Raw genomic sequence first — 19,206 nt, 5'->3', positions numbered from 1 at the left:
AGGGCTAGAGGGTCAGGAGAAGGGATGGGGTGCAGGAGAAGGGATGGGGAGGTGGCAAGGATGGGAGAAGCTGCTTGTAGGGCTAGTGCCCAGGCTCAGTTCCTTGAATGCCTCCCAGGTACAAACGTCCATGGATTTCTATTTGAGCAGGAAGACGGATGCATGCACCGTGGAGGTTCCTTGGCTTGTCCCTGTGTTCAAAATGAACCGCAGTTCCCAGTTTGTTCAAAATGAACCACAGGCAGCAAGTCTGATGTTTGCATGCTGAGGACTCCTGAGCTTTTCCTAGGTCTTGTTTTAAATTCACCTTCATCCTCCTGCCGTAGCAATGAATTTGATAAATGCTAGCTGGTATAATTTTCACCCGACTGAGACAGTTACTCCTAGAGCCACAAACAACGCTATGAATAAGAAACCTGCGTCACCAACAAACGTGTCTCTGCATTTCCATCCCTCCGGCCTGTGGCTGAAGGGAACATCGCATTTTAATTGCAAAGCCAAGCCAGCACAAGCACATCTATCAAGCAGAGGGCTGACACTACCAACACATCTTAAATACACCCAAACACAAAGTGCCACAGACACTTAACCTGGTTACAGATTGAGGCTTGACCAGAAAACCCTTCCTGCAATTACCTGCAAAATGCACTCACCTGCTGGGAAGAACAAAAGCTTCCCCGAGGGAGAAGAGATGCAGTGACCATCGGGGACAATAAACCTGAGGGCTGAGAAGTGGCACAAAGACAGGATGAGCTCATCTTGCTCACAAAGCTTGAAAGCCCCAGGAAATTGGGATCTGGGTGGTTTTGCAGAGCAGTAATCCCCTGGCATGGACACTGAGCTGCAGGATTGCACCAAGCGACTCACAGAGCAGCTACAGAAGGATGCTGCTACTTGTTTTTTGTCTTGATGGTTTGTTACAAGATGCCCCAAGCCCCATCCTTTCCAATAGCAGATGTCAGAGGATCTGGTTCATGATGAGACTCCTTCCTTGGAAGGAACAAGGAGCAAGCTCTGGGCACGGGGTGTCCCTGCTCCCACCAGCCTGGAAGGAATAATTTGCCAAGGCAAAGTAAAAACTATGAAAACTAAACTATGAAAAATGGCCTAAAACCGTCAAGGAGATGAGTTCATTCTTGCTTACAGTGCTCATGTTTCTTTGGAGGCTTTTGGGTGTCCCAGGGGGATGGAGAAGCAGGTAGCCACCCTTGGGTGCCTTCTCCATGGAGCACCGTGGTGAGCATGGAGAGGTTTCACTTGGTGCCATGTAAAAATAAATAAGCGAAAATAAATGTACAAAAACAAATCTATTTTGAAGTTTTTTGTGTTCAATGACGAGTATAAAGGAAATGGTGAGAAACCATGGAAAAAAACCATCTACTTTTATGGGAACTTCAAGTAGAAGAATTCTGATTCTCAAATAGATTACATAAACTCTTATGTCCTTTGCAGTTATTACTTGAAACAACCTGGCCTTTGCTTTGCTTCCATGTGTGCAGAATTTCCATGAGAGACAAGCTCTTGGCTTGGGAGGACACCTTGGGCAGGAGGAGGCAGCAGGTGAAGGGGGAGAGGCCTCTCACGAGGGAGAGGAGACCAGGAAATAAAAGTAGGCTCTGGTAAGTTCTTTGGGGTGCTTATATTTTTTATGGATGCAAAACCTGAGATCTTTTGATTGATTTGATTCCACTTCCTGTCTATTTTCTGGCTTTCTTTCATTTTGAAATGAAACAATGAAAATGAAAATGAAAAGAAATGAAAAGAAATTAAGTAAAATAAACAAAATAAAATATAAAATAAACAAAATAAAATAAAATAAAATAAAATAAAATAATGGTTTTCCTGCAAGTCTGTAGTAGAGGAAGGAGAGCAATCCAACCCCTGGAGGGGCTGCAGAAGGCGGCTGCCCTTCCCACGGCGAGGTGGGGAGACCTGGAGCCATTTAATGGCAGTAACGGGCACTGGGTAAGAGAAGTTGGATGAGGAGTAAAGTGCTGTGCAGTGCTGTTCTGGCTGACACAGAAATTAAGCGCATGGTCTGGGAAGGATTTGGGGTTCATTTTCATTTGCAGATCTCTTCCCATGGCTCAGCAATACTTAGCTCCACCTGGAAAAGCGATGCTCAGAGCCTGCGGTTTCTTATGCTCGACGTAATTCTTATTTATTTTTTGATTCCTAAAAAAAACAGTGGAAGGTTTGGAGCAGAAAATGTATTATGTGAATACAATGTCTTGTAAAAGGCAGCTGCATAACCCTCTAGATACTATTATAATGCTATTGCTGCAAATAACAAATAATATTAGCTGGAAATGGTTTCTAGCTGTTAGGCAAAATGATTATATCGTCAAACGTGATGAATGAGGGAAGTGCAGAAGGCTTTAGCATCCTATCTTTGCAGTTATTTTCCATAATGATTTTCCGAATGCTGCTTGCAAGCCTCTCTACCCTGCCTGCTGCAATCCTTCCCCTGAATGCAGGTGCCCGGGTGAATGCAAGGAGCCTTTGGAGCTGACCCAGGTCTCTGCTTCCCCTTGAGCATCCTCCAGCATTGGGCACTGCTCAGGAAAAACCTTTCTGGGTTCCACAAAGTGCTGGCTGCTCAGCGATAGCCCTTTGAGGATGAGCCCCAGCAGCTCTGCAGCGTGCAGGGGGGGACCAAAGGCCAAGCAATGCCTTTATCTTGGTTATTTCCCCAGCTAAAGGCATGCGCTGGGAGCAGCTCCTGTAGATGGACCCTGAGAAGGACACAAGGGGGACACATGGGAGGTTTATTCTCTTATGATAAAACAAACTTCTGAGAAGTGAGAGGTGGTATTTATTGTATTGTATTGTATTGTATTGTATTTTATTTATTTCATTTCATTTCATTTCATTTCATTTCATTTCATTTCATTTCATTTCATTTATTATTTTATTTTATTTTATTTTATTTTATTTTATTTTTATTTTATTTTATTTTATTTTATTTTATTTTATTTTTATTTTATTATTTTTTCACCCCAGTCGTGGTCTCAGAGGAGGAGCGGTGCTGCTGGTGGGTCTCAGCGGCTCATCCAGCTCATCCAGCTGTAGTGTTTTTTTCTCCAGCACCAGGCTGATTTCCCACTGTGCTTTGTGATAATGAGCCATCACCCAAGACCCCCACAGAATTATTATGGCAGCTGGCAGCATCCTACCGAGTGGCAATGGGGGAAACCAAGTGCACCATTTCTCCACGGCTTAATTTTTCTTTTCCCATTGACCAGCCAAGGAGAGAGCGCAGCACTCCCCATTACCTCGCAGACCGTGCTCAGTCATCCTTTGGATTTCAATGGGTTTTGGACCCTTTTCTAGCACCCCAATCCCCAACAGCACCTGACAGAAGGTGCTGGGAGGTGCTGGGAGGTGTGGGACTGGCTTCTGGGTATATCAGCAGGGGAACGCTGGCAGCATTAGGCAGAGATAAGCTCTGTGTCTGATGATGGAGCAGCCAATACGGAATGATTATATCAAATTTTTAATGATCATCCTTGAAGAATTTTAAAACACAGAGAGGGCTGGGAGAAGAGTCGTGGGAATGGTTACAAGTTTGGAAAATATAGACTACAGTGAGAGCCTCCAGGCACTTATTTCACAAGGAAGAGTTTGACCATCTCGTACGTGAATTTACGTGGCCAACAGGGAGCTGGTGCCAGACAAAAAAAAAAAAGAAATATATCTTATGACTGGAAACGAGTAACGTCGAAGTAAGGCTCAGGCTTTTAACATGAAGTAAGGCTTAGGTTTTTAACATTAAGAGTAATGAAAACAAAGAGAACGTTTAACTGGGTGCTGTGAAGGGTCCCTCGCTGCCGTGCACTTTGTTAGGAGGGGATTTCAACAAAACTCTGCTGCAGGCAGGCAGACGTGATGGAGCTCTGTGCTGCGAGGAAACGTCAGCCATCCCAGCTCCAGGGCCACAGACCGCACATGCTGGGACCAAGGAAAACTTGTTTTTATGATTCGTGGAGCCCACTGTAACGCAGTCTAATCCTGGAAGTCTTAAAAATGGATTTGAGACCACCTGGTCCCAGGAAAGCTCTTCAGGCACCTAAGCTTCTGCTCCACAAGATCCCTGGTGGAGACAAAGATTTCCCCACCTCGTTTTTAATACGTGCATGGATCTCCTACCTCGTGAGCAGGGCACCAAGGCTCAGCCCCCCCCCCCCCCCCCCCCCCCCGTTTCCCTCGGGGAACATCCCTGCTCCATCTCCTGCTGCTGCACATTAGGGACTCAGTTCAGAGGGAACAATAAAAAACACCTTAAAAAAAAAAACATCTTCTGCCTAACCCAACTGTTGTGCTTAGATGAATTATTTCTTAACTTTCTTCTGATTAAGCCCCAGGCTATGTGTATGTTTTGGTGGTGGGCAGTGGCTGAGCTGCTCCGCATACACCAAACACAGCGGCCGCATCCTGCACCTGGCAGGGTCTTCTCCTCTCCAGCCCTCTTCTCGGGGCAGGGCAGGAGTGTCATGGGGGGAAGACCTTTGTTCCATGGAAAAGACCCCTCTAGTCTTGCCTGGGCAATCAGAGCAATGGGTTGAGTCTGGGTCAAATCAGTCTTGAGTTCAACATCTTAATGGAAGAGTGAGTGAGGAGACAGCCCAAGTCTTCCCCAAACCTCTGTTGGAGACCCCAATATATCTGTGAGCTTTGAAAGGGTCTGTTAAACAGACGCCGTAGGAAAGACATGTATTTCAGTGTGTTAATGTTGGGAAAAGTCGGGCATGGCTCAGAAGGTCAGAAGCTCATTTGTACCAGACTGTCTGCCTGCTGTGGAGGAAAAAAACATGAATTAAATTCCAGATAAACATACACACTCACTGATGCTTAATAACATCTCTGCCTTGAGTCTGAGGTCTGTCGTGCTATATTGGCTGTTGCTCCACATTAGCTTTCATAGTACAAGAACCTGTGAATCAGGCTGCTTGATAAAAGAGGCAGTCGATAGCGCTGGGCTGCATGCAGACACCGCTTCCTTGAGCTGTGTTTGAAATTTCTCTTTAACTTTTCCCCCAGTTCTGCAGTCCCGTAAAGTAATTTTCCAGTTTTCTCACCTAGGAATAACATCCCAGGGTCACCTCTGCCATGTGTTGGGAAAATAACAGCTACCACCTCTGGAACTCGTAAACGGAGGAATTTAATTAATGAATTCTCCGCGGTGCAATGCGGAGGGGGAAGTGTAAAGAAATGTGGTGCCACTCCAGTTCAGCTTTATTTAGTGCATCAGTGATTTAGTCACTGAAGGATATAAACCAAACAAAAATTGTAAATATTTCATGCAAGTGTATTAAAAACTTCACATAAATAAGCTGAAATACATTAGCATAGGATATACCACAGTTCAGGGGACCCAAACAGACTCTAAAGGCGATGATATATTAATTAACCAGTGGAATGAAACAGAAACTAGCATGAGGCTTCTGCAGAGCTGTAAATTTTATGCAAATAAGTTAATTTTTTTTAGACAGGGAAGACGTTTTCGGAAAGATACGCTTTCTAACCGCAGATTTTACTTCCTTGTTCCGCAAGGTGTAGATGATGGGGTTTAGCAAGGGGGTCAAAATGCAGAAGACAACGTTGCTCATGACATGGACGTCAACGGGGATGTCTGCCCTGTAGGAGACGTATGCCACAGCGATGGAGGAGTAGTAAGTGCCCACCACGAGCAGGTGGGAAGTGCACGTTGAAAAAGCCTTTGCCCGTCCTCCTTTGGAGCTGATCTTTAGTACAGAGAGGATGATATGGACGTAGGAGAGGGTGACGAGCAACAGAGGGACGACCGACACCGTCATAGCGATGGAGAACCCCAAGAAATTCTGGAAATCGGCCCTGAAGTCGGAGCACGCTGCTTGAACGACTGCCAGGTGGTCACAGAAGCAGTGTCGAACCCTGGCTGCCTCCCTGAAGGCCAGCTGAGAGGTCTGCACGATGACGGGCACGGGTATCAGCAGCGCGGTTATCCAGGCGCCCGCCGCCAGCGCTGCGTTTGCTCTCCTCGTCATCCTGGCCGCGTAGCGCAGCGGGTTGCAGATGGCTTCGTAGCGGTCGTAAGCCATAACGACCAGGATCAGCGCCTCCGTTACCGTCAGCCCATGGAAGCTGTACATCTGCAGAAAGCAGCCCCGAAACGAGATGGTTTTAGCGTTGGCCAGGAACATGGCCAGCATCTTGGGAATGGTGGTGGTTGTGAAGAGCACGTCGAGCACGGAGAGGTTGACCAGGAAAAAGTACATGGGTTTGTGGAGTGTGCGGTCGACCACCACCACGGTGATGATTATGGCATTGCCGACCAGGATCAGCAGGTAGAACAGCAAGAAGACAAAGAAAAGGGGGGTCTGGAAATCCTGGAGAGCTGGGAAACCCACCAGGAAAAAGTCTTTAGTGGAAGCGTTGCTGCTGCAGCTCTCCATGGCGGGGCTGGTCAAAGCATCTGCAAGGACGAAGAGGATGCAAGGAAACGGGGATTGGTAACGCATCACATTACTCTGAGGATCTTTGAGAGGTACTGCAAGGAGAACACACACTGGGGAAATCACACAGAGCTGAGCACGTCGCAGCACACAGCTCAGCCCCTCTGGTCTCTCGCCAGCAATGAAGGTGATTTGAATTATACATTGATGACGATGATCACGTCCGAGTCAGTAGAAGACATGCTCTCCAGCTCAGGACACGAAGGGCAGGACTCGTCTCACCCAACTGTGGGTGGTCTCCATCTGCACTGCTCCTCTGGGGTCCCTTTCTGGTCCATGGGGGACGTTCTGGGGACGTGGCTCCTCTGTCCCATTCTGTGCTGAGGAGGAGATGAGCCCCATTACAAAAAAGCCCATTTTTCTCCCCTAAGGGAATTCAGGGACTTATTTATGGAGCAGTAAAGCATCTGCCTCTCTTTTGCTAGGATGCGACAAGGTTTGCTACTGAAAGTCATCCTCATCACCGCTCTTCATGCCTCTGATACCCCTGGTTGTCTACTTGCAGCTCATCGCGTTCCTCACAGTCATTGCAGCACGCAGTTCCTTTCTGCTGCTGTTGCTGAAATTCACATAAAAATGCAGAATTTCTTTTGACTTCCAATTTGTTTTTTTGGGACATAAAAACAAGGGCATTTTCAAAACTTTTTTTTTTTTTTTTTGGCTGATCTAGGTCAGCATCATGTCTTTTACTATTGTAAGAAATGCTTTAGAGATTCAATAAGTTCAAAGACAGTAATAAAAAACTAGGAACAAGTATCAGTCAGTGCCTTCATCTCAGATGGCCTGGCCCACGCTATGTGACAGCTTTCAGCCCTTACATATCTTTATTTTACATAGTATAGCCCTACAATTACGTTATTCAAATAAGCTTGTGACACTTCCTGGATTTTTCCAGGAAAGGCCAGAAGGTGCGTGCCACAGTTTTCCATTTATTTCACAGGTCTCTGTTGCGGGCTTTTAAGGTTTCTGAGTTACAAGGACATTTTTCCTCTCAACAGAAATACTTCCTTGGTTGCTCATAAAGATTTAATGCAGATTAAAAAGGACTATCCTGCCCTATGAAATATGTTTGTTTGCTGTGGCAAAATAAAACACCATTTTGGAAACTTCTATCATCTTCTGCTCGAGCCACAAAACTGCTCCTTCACTTTCATAGGCACAAATTCCTGTAGAATGTATCTATTTTATCTAATACCAGGAAAATCAAAACCAAAATAATGTTCAGAAAAAAATAAACAACCCCCACACATTAAAAAACACCCTTGTTTTCATTAGGTTTATACTAAAAAAAAAAAAAAAAAGAAAAAGAAGGACAAATGAAGCTTAATTAAGTTTTTGTGCCTTTTTTTGGTTTCTTTATCCCAATTTAAGAGAAGGAAAATTGGAATTATTTGTTGCTTAGCCTCAAGTAGTTGAGAGTGATGGCTGGTCTCATGCAATTTCCTAACATTATTAAATCTCTGGTAATTTTCAGATAGTTTTACCTTTCACCCAGAAAGTCATCTCCATAACCATATAGAAGAGATCCATTTAATATTACAAATAAATAGATTTTCTACCCCATTGAGATTTAAATACAATTGATATTTTGCTTACTCTTTCCTCTCATCTAATCTACCCCTCTCCATTTCTCCTTCTCATTATTTTTTTCCAAACTGGTAAGCTCTGAGGATATAATTTGTACAAACAATGCTGTGCTATAAAAAAAAGCTACATAATATATTGCATTGAATTAAAATTGCCAGCATGTAATGTCCTTAAAATTAGCATTGATTTGAAGTTGTTTTCAGACACTGTAGATCAAATTCCCATTCTTCCGAGCCTGTTGACATATATTACAATCATATTTTTCCATCCTGGGCTCCACGAGAAAAAAGTAAATCAACACGAAACACTTAATTAGGCTGACAAAAAAATATTATCGCATTAACAGAATAACATCAGCGATAACTCACTTGCAGTTTGAAGCTATAACAAGGTCTGCCCCTTCCTTAATGTCATCCTCAGTGACAAGTGACAAACCCCACAATAAATCCGCTGGCACCGGGCGCGCTGCCCTGCTCCCAGCCCTCTCCCCAGCGATGCTCTGGGGGCTGTTTTCTTGCCTTTATTCTCCTGGTGGCCTCGATTCTCCACGTTTCTTCTCCTAACAGACCTGGTTCTCCATGCTTATTCTGCTGATAGCCCCCTGAACAGATCTGAATCCCCCTGCTGCTTGCCACACTTTGCAGTGGTCTGGAATTACGCACGACAGTTTGGTGTAATTTTGTGTAATCTGGAATAACGATGGATTTGTGTAATTTTGTGTAATCCGGAGCAGCAAGGCAGGAGGTTTTGCCACCCAAAGTTCATGGCGTGGCGAAGGTGGGCTGTTGGGCTGGGGCTTGGGGCATGACCCCCGAGGGAAACAGCCTTTCGTGACCAGCTCTGGTTCAGCGCCAGCCCTTTCGATGGCATCGTCATGCTATGGAAGGCATGGAATTGGGACATCTCCCTCTCCCCCCTGCAGAACCCCGGTGCCACCACTGCAGGTCAGCCCCTGGTTCCTAATTCCCTTTGGCAGGAGCCCAAGGACCACTAGTATTTTGTTGCAGATGGGTCTGTTGGCCACCTCATTGCCTTTTTCTCTGCACTGACCGTGCAGGGAGCCTACAGACGCCACCTGCCTACACAAGGGTCCCTAACCATCCCTAAGGGAAAGCTGTTGGGTGGCAATCTGAAAGGGGTAAATCCTTCCCGTCCTGTGTAAATAGGCTTTGAGGCTCTAAGGTGCCTGCAGTGCAGGATTCATCCCTGGGTGACATGCAGAAAAATAAAGATTTGATTGCATTTTTATCTTGAATGATGCACCCACCTGCACCCCAGGAGCATATAGAGACACTCCACAAAAAACAAACCATGCCCATCTGCGCTCCTCAGACCCATCTGTTCATCCCAATTGTGGTCATGTCTTTAATACAAAAAAAGAGCTGGAGGGGTCTGCTGGTGGAGGGGTCTGGTGGGATTTCCTCCAGGCCATTTTGCCCAGGATACTCCCTGGGAGGAGAAGACAAGCCAGAATGCAGGTTTGGGACCGATCCCTTGGGTCCACCACCCTGGATCTGAACCCTTGGAGGGGAGCAGATTGGGGAAGCAGAACATCCCTGGGGGCTTGGCAAGTGCCTGACCCTGCTGGGAGCCTGCTGGCACAAGGAGGACCTCCAGCTGGGTTTGGTTTGTGCAGCCGAGGTGGGACTGGTGCCAGGCTGAGCCAGCTGGCCTTAAACAGAACCTCTGAAATAAGCTTTTTCTGTAACGGGTGGGTTGCGTGCGTCTTTGTATCCTAGGTGTGTTTTCAGGATTATCTCGCCCCATGCCATTCGCCACTTGTGTCATGGATAGAAACGGGGACGTGCGCACTACAGGTGTCACACCTTCTCCATCCCATTTCTGGTGGTGTCACACCTTCTCCATCCCATTTCTGGGGCTGTTATCCTGCCGTCCACCTCCTGCTCCAGGGCCCGGCCACATTTCCAAGCAGAACCCACAGAACTGTGGCTGCCTGAGTTTAGACTATGGATAAGAAAAGTCTCCCTTCCGTTTAGTCATCTGGGAGTTTAGTCCCAATACTCCTCTAAGAAAACAGGTAACCAGATGCCTCTTGCAGGGCACAGGGAGGAACTCAGTGCTGATTATAAATCATTCAAGCTGTGATCTTGTCTTGTCAGCTATGATTTAAGTTTTAATTACAAATAGCTTCAGATATACCCACAATATAAGATCCTGGGGCTATCTAAACTCTGTTCTTTCTCAACAAATCAGTGGAGAAGTGTGTTACAGGACAACGATCCCTTCTCCAGGCCGGCAGTTTTACTGAACTGCCCAATTCTGGGAAGCACCCATGCAGTCAGGGCTAAGAGCTGCTGCAGATTTGGATGTTGTACCGTCTTGAGCACGCCAATATCTGGTGGTATCAGACATCTGCTCCCAGGACCATGGTGCTGTTACTGCCGTCGAGTGGTTGTCCCAAGTGGGGTGGCCATGGCAGGGGGAGGACAAGGAGCTTGCACCATCCATCCCAAATGCTTATACCCTCAGCAGAGCTTGATCACACCTGGCCAGCTGTGGGGTGGGCACGCACCCTATGCTGGGGCATCAGGAGCCAACCAGGCTTCCCAAATGAGACCACGGATCCCCTTGAGGGCCAGGTCCTTCCACCTGAGAGCTTCTGACCTTCCTGGCTGGGACCCCGTGCTGGGATGGTGGAAGAGCCAAACCCCACACTGATTCAGCTCAGTTCATTGCTTGCAGCCCTTAAGACTTTTCTTTTCATCGACTTTTCTCCTCCCTCCTTCCCGTTGCCCTCAGAGGTGCCCACGCTACCACCACCCATGGCCATGCTCTGCTCCTCCAGCTCCTGCACTGCTTCACCTCCAGGCTCTGTGAGTCCCACTGGGTTCCTGTGGGTTCCTGCAAACAGGACAGGTAGCCACTGTGCTCGTTTCCACACATTTCCTAAATTACATCTTCCGGAGCAATTTCCCACTTGAATCTCTGATCCCATCTGAACAGATGTGGGGCCTCTGATAGCAGAGCTCCTGGGCACCCTTGTTAAAAATACTCCCGTAAGCATTCAGGGAAAGTTGCACTTCCAAACATGTTTGTTTTGAAGCTCTAATTCTTACGCTTGGGTGGCAATGCCAATGAAAACAGCACAAATTGGTCTCTCGGCGGTAGCAGCTCCTGGGGGCTTTATTGATGTTTTCCATCATAATTAATACCCAGGGCTGGTGTAATCAGGGCTTGCATGACCCGCACTGGGGTGCACTGAAGCCTCAGGGTACTCAAACCTCAGATTGCATGGGGGCTGGTGAGCCACAGGGTGCCTGGGGATGCTCTGGGGGTCACAAGGGGCTTAAACGCTGAAATCTGGTGGCTTTGCAGCCCTGCCGTGCTAAGAAGCTCGGGGCAACTTGGTCTATGGAGACAGGTTGTACCTTGGGCTATACTTCAAGTGCAGCATGGAGACGTGAGGTCTCAGCTGTGGGTTTGAGCCTAGAGCTGTGGGAACATGCTTTTCCATAGGTTGGTTGTCACCCAAACCCACATAATGCACATTTTGGCAAATGGCTGAATTTCACATGCAAAACAACCTACAGGTGTATAGAATCGTCATAGAGTCATAGAATGGCTTGGGTTGGAAGGGGCCTTAAAGACCATTGTAGTGGGTCCAACCATCTAAGTCCAATTCCCTGCCATGGGCGGGGATGCCACCCACTAGATCAGGTTGGTCAAGGCCCCATCCAACCCGGCCTTGAACACCTTCAGGGATGGGGCATCCACAGCTTCTCTGGGCAGCCTGTGCCAGGGCCTCACCACCCTCTGAGTGAAGGATTTCCTCCTAATGTCTAGTCTAAATCTATCTTCTTTAAGTTTAAGACCATTTCCCCTTGTCTTATCATTATCTACCCAAGTAAAGAGTTCCTCTCCATTCTTCTTATAAGACCACTTTAAGTACTGAAAGGCCAAAATGAGGTCTCCCCTGAGCCGCCTTTTCTCCAGGTTGAACACCCTCAGCTCTCTCAGTCTTCACAGGAGAGGTGCTCCAGCCCCTTGATCAACCACATGGCCTCCTCTGGACCCACTCTCACAGCCCCACACCCTTCTTGTGCTGGGGGCCTCAGACCTGGAAGCAGCACTCCAAGCGGGGCCACAGGAGGGCAGAGCAGAGGGGCACAATCCCCTCCCTCCCCTGCTGCCACCCCTCTGGTGATGCAGCCCAGGACGCAGTTGCCCTTCTGGGCTGCAGGCACACACTGCCGGCTCACGTCAAGCTTTTCGTCCCCCAGAACCCCCAAGTCCTTCTCTGCAGGGCTGCTCTCAGTGAGTTCTTCCCCCAGTCTGTGCTCATGTGTGGGATTGCCCTGGCTCAGGTGCAGCACCTTGCACTCAGACTTGTTGAACCTCATGAGGTTCACGTGGGCCCACTTCTCCAGCCTGTCCAGGTCCCTCTGGATGGCATCCCTTCCTTCTGGTGTATTGACTGCACTGCTCAGCTTGGTGTCATCTGCAAACTTCTGAGGGTGCACTCGATCCCATCATCTATGTCAACGATAAAGATATTAAACAGTACCGGTCCCAAGACAGACCCCTGAGGTACACCACTCGTCACTGGCCTCCACCTCGACATGGAGCCATCGACCACCACTCTCTGGGTGAGACCTTCAAGCCAACTCCTTATTCACTGAATGGTCCACCCACTGAATCCAAATCTCTCCAATTTGAAGACCAGGATGTCATATGGGAGCTTGTCAAAGGCCTTACAGTTGTCCAAGTAGATGACATCAGTCAGTCTTCCCTTGTTAACTGATGCAGTCACTCCATCACAGAAGGCCACTTGATCAGTCAGGCATGATTTACCCTTGGTGAAGCCATGCTGGCTGTCCTGGATCATCTCTTTGTCTTGCATGTGCCTTGACATTGCTTCCAGAAGGACCGGTTCCATGACGTTCCCAGGCACAGAGGTGAGGCTCACTGGTCTGTAGTTCCCTGGCTCCTCCTTTGTACCCTTTTTAAAAATGGGAGTGATGTTTCCCTTCTTCCAGTCACCGGGGACTTCACCTGACTGCCAGGACTTTTCAAATATGATGGAGATAGGCTTGGCGACTCCATCAGTCAGTTCCCTCAGGACCCTGGGATGCATGGCGTCAGGCCCCAAAGCCCTGTAGTTGTTAAGTTGCATCAGGAGGTCCCAAACTTGCTCTTCACTTACAGTGGGAGGGACTCTGCTCCCCCAGCCCTCGCCTAGAGTTTTGGGGACTCAAGAGACATGGGAAGCCTGACCACCAGTGAAGACAAAGGCAAAGAAGTTGTTAAGTACCTCTGCCTTCTCCATATCTATTGTTACCAGTCCTGCATCTTCATTTGTCAGAGGCAATACACTCTCCCTAGTCTTTCTTTTGCGGCCAATGTACCTGGAGAAAACCTGCTTGTTATTCTTCGCATCCCTCGCCAAGTTTAGCTCTGTCAGTACCTTGGCTTTCCTGATCCCATCCCTGCACATCAGGACAGCATTTCTGTACTTTTGCCAGGGCACATGGCCCTGTTTCCACCATCTGTGCATTTCCTTCTTTTGCCTAAGTTTGACCAGCAGGTCCTTGTTCAGCCATGCCGGTTTCCTACCTTCCCTGCTTGATTTATTGCATATGGGAATAGAAAGGTCCTGCACTCTGAGGAAAATATCCCTAAAGAGTTGCCAGCTCCAATCAGACCCTCTGTCCCTAAGGACTGTGTCCCATGGGATCGCGTACACTTATTCTTTGAAGTTGGCTCTTCTGAAGTTCAGAGTGCTTGAAATCCCCCAGGAGGATGAGAGCCCGTGAGCACGATGCTTCTTGTAGCTGGAGCAAGAAGGCCTCATCTGCAGGCTCCCTTTTTTGTTGGGTGCCTGTAGTAGACCCCAACCACAAAATGTCCTCTGTTGGTCTTTAATTTTTACCCACAGGCTCTCATCCTGCTCGTGGCTGTTTCTCAGAGGGAATTCTTCACAACCTATCCATTTCTTAACGTAGAGGGCAACATCTCCACCCTTCCCTCCCTGCCTGTCTCTCCTGTAAAGCTTGCAGCCCTCTGTTCCAGTGCTCCAGCTGTGTGATTTGTCCCACCATGTTTCCGTGATAGTCATTAGATCATAGTTTTCTTATTGCTTCCAACTCCTCTTGCTTGTTTCCCATGCTGCGTGCGTCGGTATAGAGGCCCTTCATCTAGGCTATGGGCCACATCACCTTTTTAGAGGAGTCCTTCCTAATTCCTATGGTGTTTTTATTCACAGGTGTTTCCCTGCTGTTTCCTAAAGTATTGGCATTCAGTGGTTCTTCTGAGTCACTTAGAGGCACATCCCCTTTCCCTGCTGCATCTAGTTTAAAGCTCTGCTAATTAGTCCGGCCAGCTTGCTGTCCCAAACCCTCTTGCCCCACTTGTTCATGTGCTTCCCACCCCGTGTCAGCATGCCTGGAGTCTCAAAAGCCTGCCTGAGATCACAGAACCCAAGACCCCGAGCATGGCACCAGCTGCACAACCAGGCATTCACGTATGCCACCTCCTCCTCGGGTCCCAGTCTCCAACTGGGAGGCTTGAGGAGATCACTGGTCGTGCTCCTGATCCCTTCAGCATCTTTCCAGGGGACATAAAGTCCCTTTGGTTTTTCCAAGTCTCCTTGTCATGGCCTCAGCTGTCCCTACGTGAAAGAGCAGGAACATGTGATAGTTCTCTGGCTTGACCAAGCTGGGCAGCCTCTTCGAGATGTCACAAGCAGGAGATTTGCACTTCAGCAAAGTCGCCACAGGTGGATGGAAAAGATCAGCTCTGCAGACGTGGGAAGCCGTCCCAGGGCCACTTCTTTTTTTCCTGTGTCAGAGAGACTGCTGTGTCCTGCGAATGTCCCAGGCTAGCACAATGAGTACAGTAATTCTACTTCTGACTTGCTGGAAACACCTTCCTTTTCACATATAGGCCAGGTTTAGAGAGAAAAGATGGGGTTTGAGTGCCAGCTCTGCATCCACCTCGGCTTCATCCCTGCTCAGGCTGGGAGGGATCCTATATGGGAGCGAGCAGTGCTTTTGGAATAACAAACTCAACCTGCCCCATTTTAAGAGACCCCTGACCACACCACAGGCTTCAAACGTCAGAATTTCTGGGCAGGGAAATGCTCGTTTCTCTTCATGCACATGAAATGCCGGTCAGCTACTCAATTCCCCCCCCAAGCATGCACAATTGATTCCTAATAAAGCAGATAAATAAAGGGAGATTAATAAAAGGATATGCTGTGAACAAGGTGACTGACACGGCTAATAAGCTGCAGATCTAAACAGTGTTTGGATGCCACATGAATGCATTTCCCTAAAGCACATGGATTCTGTATAAATCTCTCATCTCAAGTTATTACAGGCAGAAGGGCAGAGGGGTGTCAGGGCAGGATGAGGATGAAGCCATCCTCCCCACTGCAGGGCTGAGGCCAGCAGAAAGCCGGGATGTGCCTGAGACCAGCAGTGGGTCTGTGCCACAAGTGAGGGTGTAATTCAGGTCCTGGAACCCCCATGCCAGTGATAATGCTGTGGTTAGGTGGGCTTAAATCAATGGAAAATGCTATATGACATCTGCATATGGGAGCAGGCTGTTACGGGGGGGTGACGTGGGGTGCTCTGAGGGGTCCCACAGATGCTGGGCCCTCTGCTATGCCAGGAGGGGCCCCATGGCCAACCTGCACGGAGAACAGCCTTCAGCCACCCACCTGCATTGCCACGACACCAAAACCCAGAGCAGAGCCAGCACAGTGCAGCTCTGTAGGCTGCAGACCTACTTGGGACCTTGTTAAACTGGGTGCTTGTGGGGTGGGACACGGTGGGGACCCCGCTCAAGGTGCAGTGCTCACTTGTGCCAAGCTCTGCCCAGCTGTTGGGTCACTCTTTTTGCCTAGCTCAGGTTTTCAGGTGAATTTTTATTTTATTATTATTATTTTTTATTTATTTTTTATTTCCTCCCCTTGCCCAGGGGTGGGCACAGAGATGAAATTAGTCCAGGGGTGCTCTGGAGAGCTGCAGCTGGAGGATGCTCGGGCTCAGGGCCCTGGGACTTGGCTGGCTGCTCGCAGTGCAAGGAGCTTCCCCCTTCCCTGCTCTAACACTGCCACCTCGCTGCGCAGCTGGACACGGCTCCCAGCGTCCCCAGCACCACTCTTCTTTGCTCGCAGTGGAGGAGGTTGTCTGTCCATCCATCCTTCCATCCATCCATCTGTCCATCCATCCGTCCTGAGCTGCAGTGGTAGCCACCAGCTGACTGCTCCATCGCAGCCCCTTGCGTTCCCACCAGCTTTCCAGCAGGCGAACAGCCCCCAGCTACTTATTTCTGGGGGACGCACGGCCCAAGGGACTGGCAAATCCCTCATCTCAGGTGGTGCTCAGGTGGATTTGTGATTTACGTTGGGCTGCGACTCCATTTTATACCCTCTTAATACTCCCTAGTGCAGTGCTAGGAGACAAGAAAGGATGCGGGAAGGAGCTGGGGACGAAGTCATCACAGCCATGCCTGGGGAATGCACCTGGAGGTAGAAAACTCCACATGGCTGGGTGAATCCCAGCCCCACCATGAGATGTGGGCAGGTCAGGGCTCTGCAAACCCCATGTTCAACGCCTACATTCATACCGTGACTCTGGGGACACCCAAAAAGCTGCCAGGAGATGCTGCAAAGCAAAAAGAGGAGGTGGCGCTTCATGTGGCATCCCTTCCCTCCACGAAACTCCCTCCTGTGGGGTGCTGCGAGTGCAGAAAAGCTGACATACATTCAAGGAAGGACTTGGGAGACAAATTCTGGAGGGTTTCTAAACATCTGAAGCCATTCCTGACCCCGGGGAGCACTGAGATGTGGATGGTTGTCCTCCCAGGGCTGCTGTGGGGCCACCTCATGGGCAAGGCAGGCTGCTGGCCCTCTGGATAGGGGTGCCCCTTCTCCAATTGCTCCTGAAGCCTTTGAGAAATCCTGGCAAAAAGGTCAAATTCCCTACTTTGAGGCTGTCCCCTGTCTTGCTGCTGAGGCAGGAGCTGTCGGGGGGCACTCGGCAGCTGGCTGAGCATCGCAGTGACACCATCCCTTCTTATCCCAGTGACACTCTTCCTTCTCAGCTTGCCCTGGCAGGGCTCCCTCCAAAATGAGCCTCAGCCAATTTTACAATATTGAGGTTATCTAGGCACCCCCTAACCTCCTCTTACACCGCTTTAAGGCTCTGCGCACTCCCCTTCATCGCGGGTGTCTGCCTTGCTCGCAGCTGCGGCGACCTTTCGCTGAGCAGTGATGTGCACAACCTTTTGTCAGCCCAGGCTGGCACTGCCACCACAGAGCAGCCGAGACGTCCCTGCTGTGCCTCTGGCCTCCCATGCACTGCACCAGTGCCCATCCTCACTGGCTGCATCTCCCCCAGGTGCTCACACTGCCCTTCGGTAGCCCCTCTGCCCTGTGTTTCCTTCCTTCCTTGAGACCAAGGAGCCACAGCACCCTCATAATGCTTCCCTCCCATCCCTTCAGCTGAAAATCCCCCGTTTCTGTAAGCTCCAGCTTCCCATAAAAGCTTCCTCCACCTGGTCCCACACGACAGCATTCATTTTCCTCTCCCGTCTCCTCCAGGCTTGCAGCCAAACTCCCCCCGTGGTCTGAACCTCCAAATGAAAAAACACCTCCGTGGTAGTAGAGAAAGCATCACGCTCCTCTCTCGCTCCAGTCCTTCCCAGAAAAGTTATTCATTCTTTAAAATTAATATTCTAGTTACTCAGACAACTGTGTGTTTCTGGTGGGGCTGCGCTCAGGCTTCCAGCTCATCCTATTTCTCAGCACCCTTCTTGCATGATCATGCAGGTGGGCTCAGTGGCCCAGCACCATCTGCAGTCCACTTTTCTACCCCTCTAGGGCTAAACCTGCCCCTGCGTGGCCGTGGGCCCTTGTCTGGTCCCTCCCTGCCTGCTGCCTCTGCTCCTCGCTCGGAGTTGTTGGTGGAAGCCAGCGAGCCTCCCTGCAGGGACCTGCTCCTCACGTCCCCACCAGCCACCTCCCTGCCCACACCTCTGCCAGGACAGAGCACATCCAGGACCATTTTTGTTCTTGTTGGGTTCTGCAGGTGGTGAAATGGTAAAAACAAACAAACAAACAAACAAACAACAAAAAAACACCTTTAACCTGCAGCATCCAGCTTTGGGGAAACCCTGCTTGGGGTCCTGGAGAGGCTCTGCCTTCCCGTGTCCTTGCAGCATCGCTCTCCCATTTCAGCCACCTCTGTGGCGTTGCAGAGAGCAAAATCCCCGAGCTCTTTTGTCACCTGAGGGTTTTCATATCTCATTCACTTCTAGGGCTGCTTGGTCCCACAGAGTTTCAACCGAAATTTTCCCAAATGGACTTTTCTGTTGTAATGTCAAAGTTATTTTTAAATCACCTTGCCCAAGCAGTGCGCCTCTCCTTGCTGGCCCCCACAGCCTCGCTGTCCTTCCCAGTGACTTTTCCTTTAGAGAAACCGCCCAAAATTATTTCTCACCCCTTTAGGTTTGGCTGCGTCTGGGCTCTGTGGGATTACATTTCAATTGTGAGGTGATAGCAAACATCTTAAAAAAAATAGGGTGGAAAAGTGTGAGGATAGTGGTGCAAATGGGAAAAATGCAGTGGTTTATCAGAGCTATCATAACATTTGGGTGCATAGCAATTTATTTAGCCTGCTCTAGTAAAGACAAAATGTATTATTATTCAGATAACTCTGAGGGCTGATAAAGGAACAGCTCGGAGGGTTTCTGTATAAATCCATGTGAAGTCTCACTTCAATAACAGCTGCAAATTACAAATGCTTCCAAGAAGCAGGAAGCCTTTCAATTATTAAGCACCCAGCAGTGCCCACGTTGGGCTCGGCTGCGCAGTCTGGCTTGGTGACTAATTACTTTTCAGTAAGATCCTCCTTCTTAGGAGAAACTCCCCCCCTCCGCATAGTGTTGCTGTTGGCGTTCAGGTCATTAGAAGCAATTAAGACTAATTCTGAGCCCGCAGGGACGGGAAGGGTTTAGGGAATGGCATGCGAGGGCAGGACCTCTCACCACAAGGTTTGGAGAAAGCTGCCCCTGGCCGGCATGGGCAGGGAGCTGTTCCCATAGATCACTGCCCTGCTCCCGCTGCTGCTAGTGAGCATCTCCTTGCAGCATCCGTGGG

At 49.0% G+C, this 19,206-nt stretch overlaps 1 protein-coding gene across 1 annotated transcript; it reads right to left on the bottom strand.

The window, feature by feature from the left end:
- Positions 1 to 5,474: 5,474 nt before the first annotated feature.
- LOC121076918 (olfactory receptor 2AT4) lies at positions 5,475 to 6,722 on the bottom strand. The gene has a single exon (XM_040571595.1). It carries the CDS (start codon positions 6,498 to 6,500, stop codon positions 5,475 to 5,477), a length of 1,026 nt encoding a protein of 341 aa, XP_040427529.1. The 5' UTR covers positions 6,501 to 6,722.
- Positions 6,723 to 19,206: the final 12,484 nt, after the last annotated feature.

The sequence above is a fragment of the Cygnus olor genome, chromosome 1 (assembly GCF_009769625.2).
Source record: "Cygnus olor isolate bCygOlo1 chromosome 1, bCygOlo1.pri.v2, whole genome shotgun sequence".
Lineage (NCBI taxonomy): Eukaryota > Metazoa > Chordata > Aves > Anseriformes > Anatidae > Cygnus > Cygnus olor.
The sequence above is the reverse complement of the archived record's forward strand: the minus strand, read 5'-3'. Positions and strand labels throughout refer to the sequence as shown.

Bases quoted from the DNA above. Each gene is read 5' to 3' on its own strand.
- LOC121076918 (XM_040571595.1), bottom strand. From the start codon at position 6,500: ATGCGTTACCAATCCCCGTTTCCTTGCATCCTCTTCGTCCTTGCAGAT.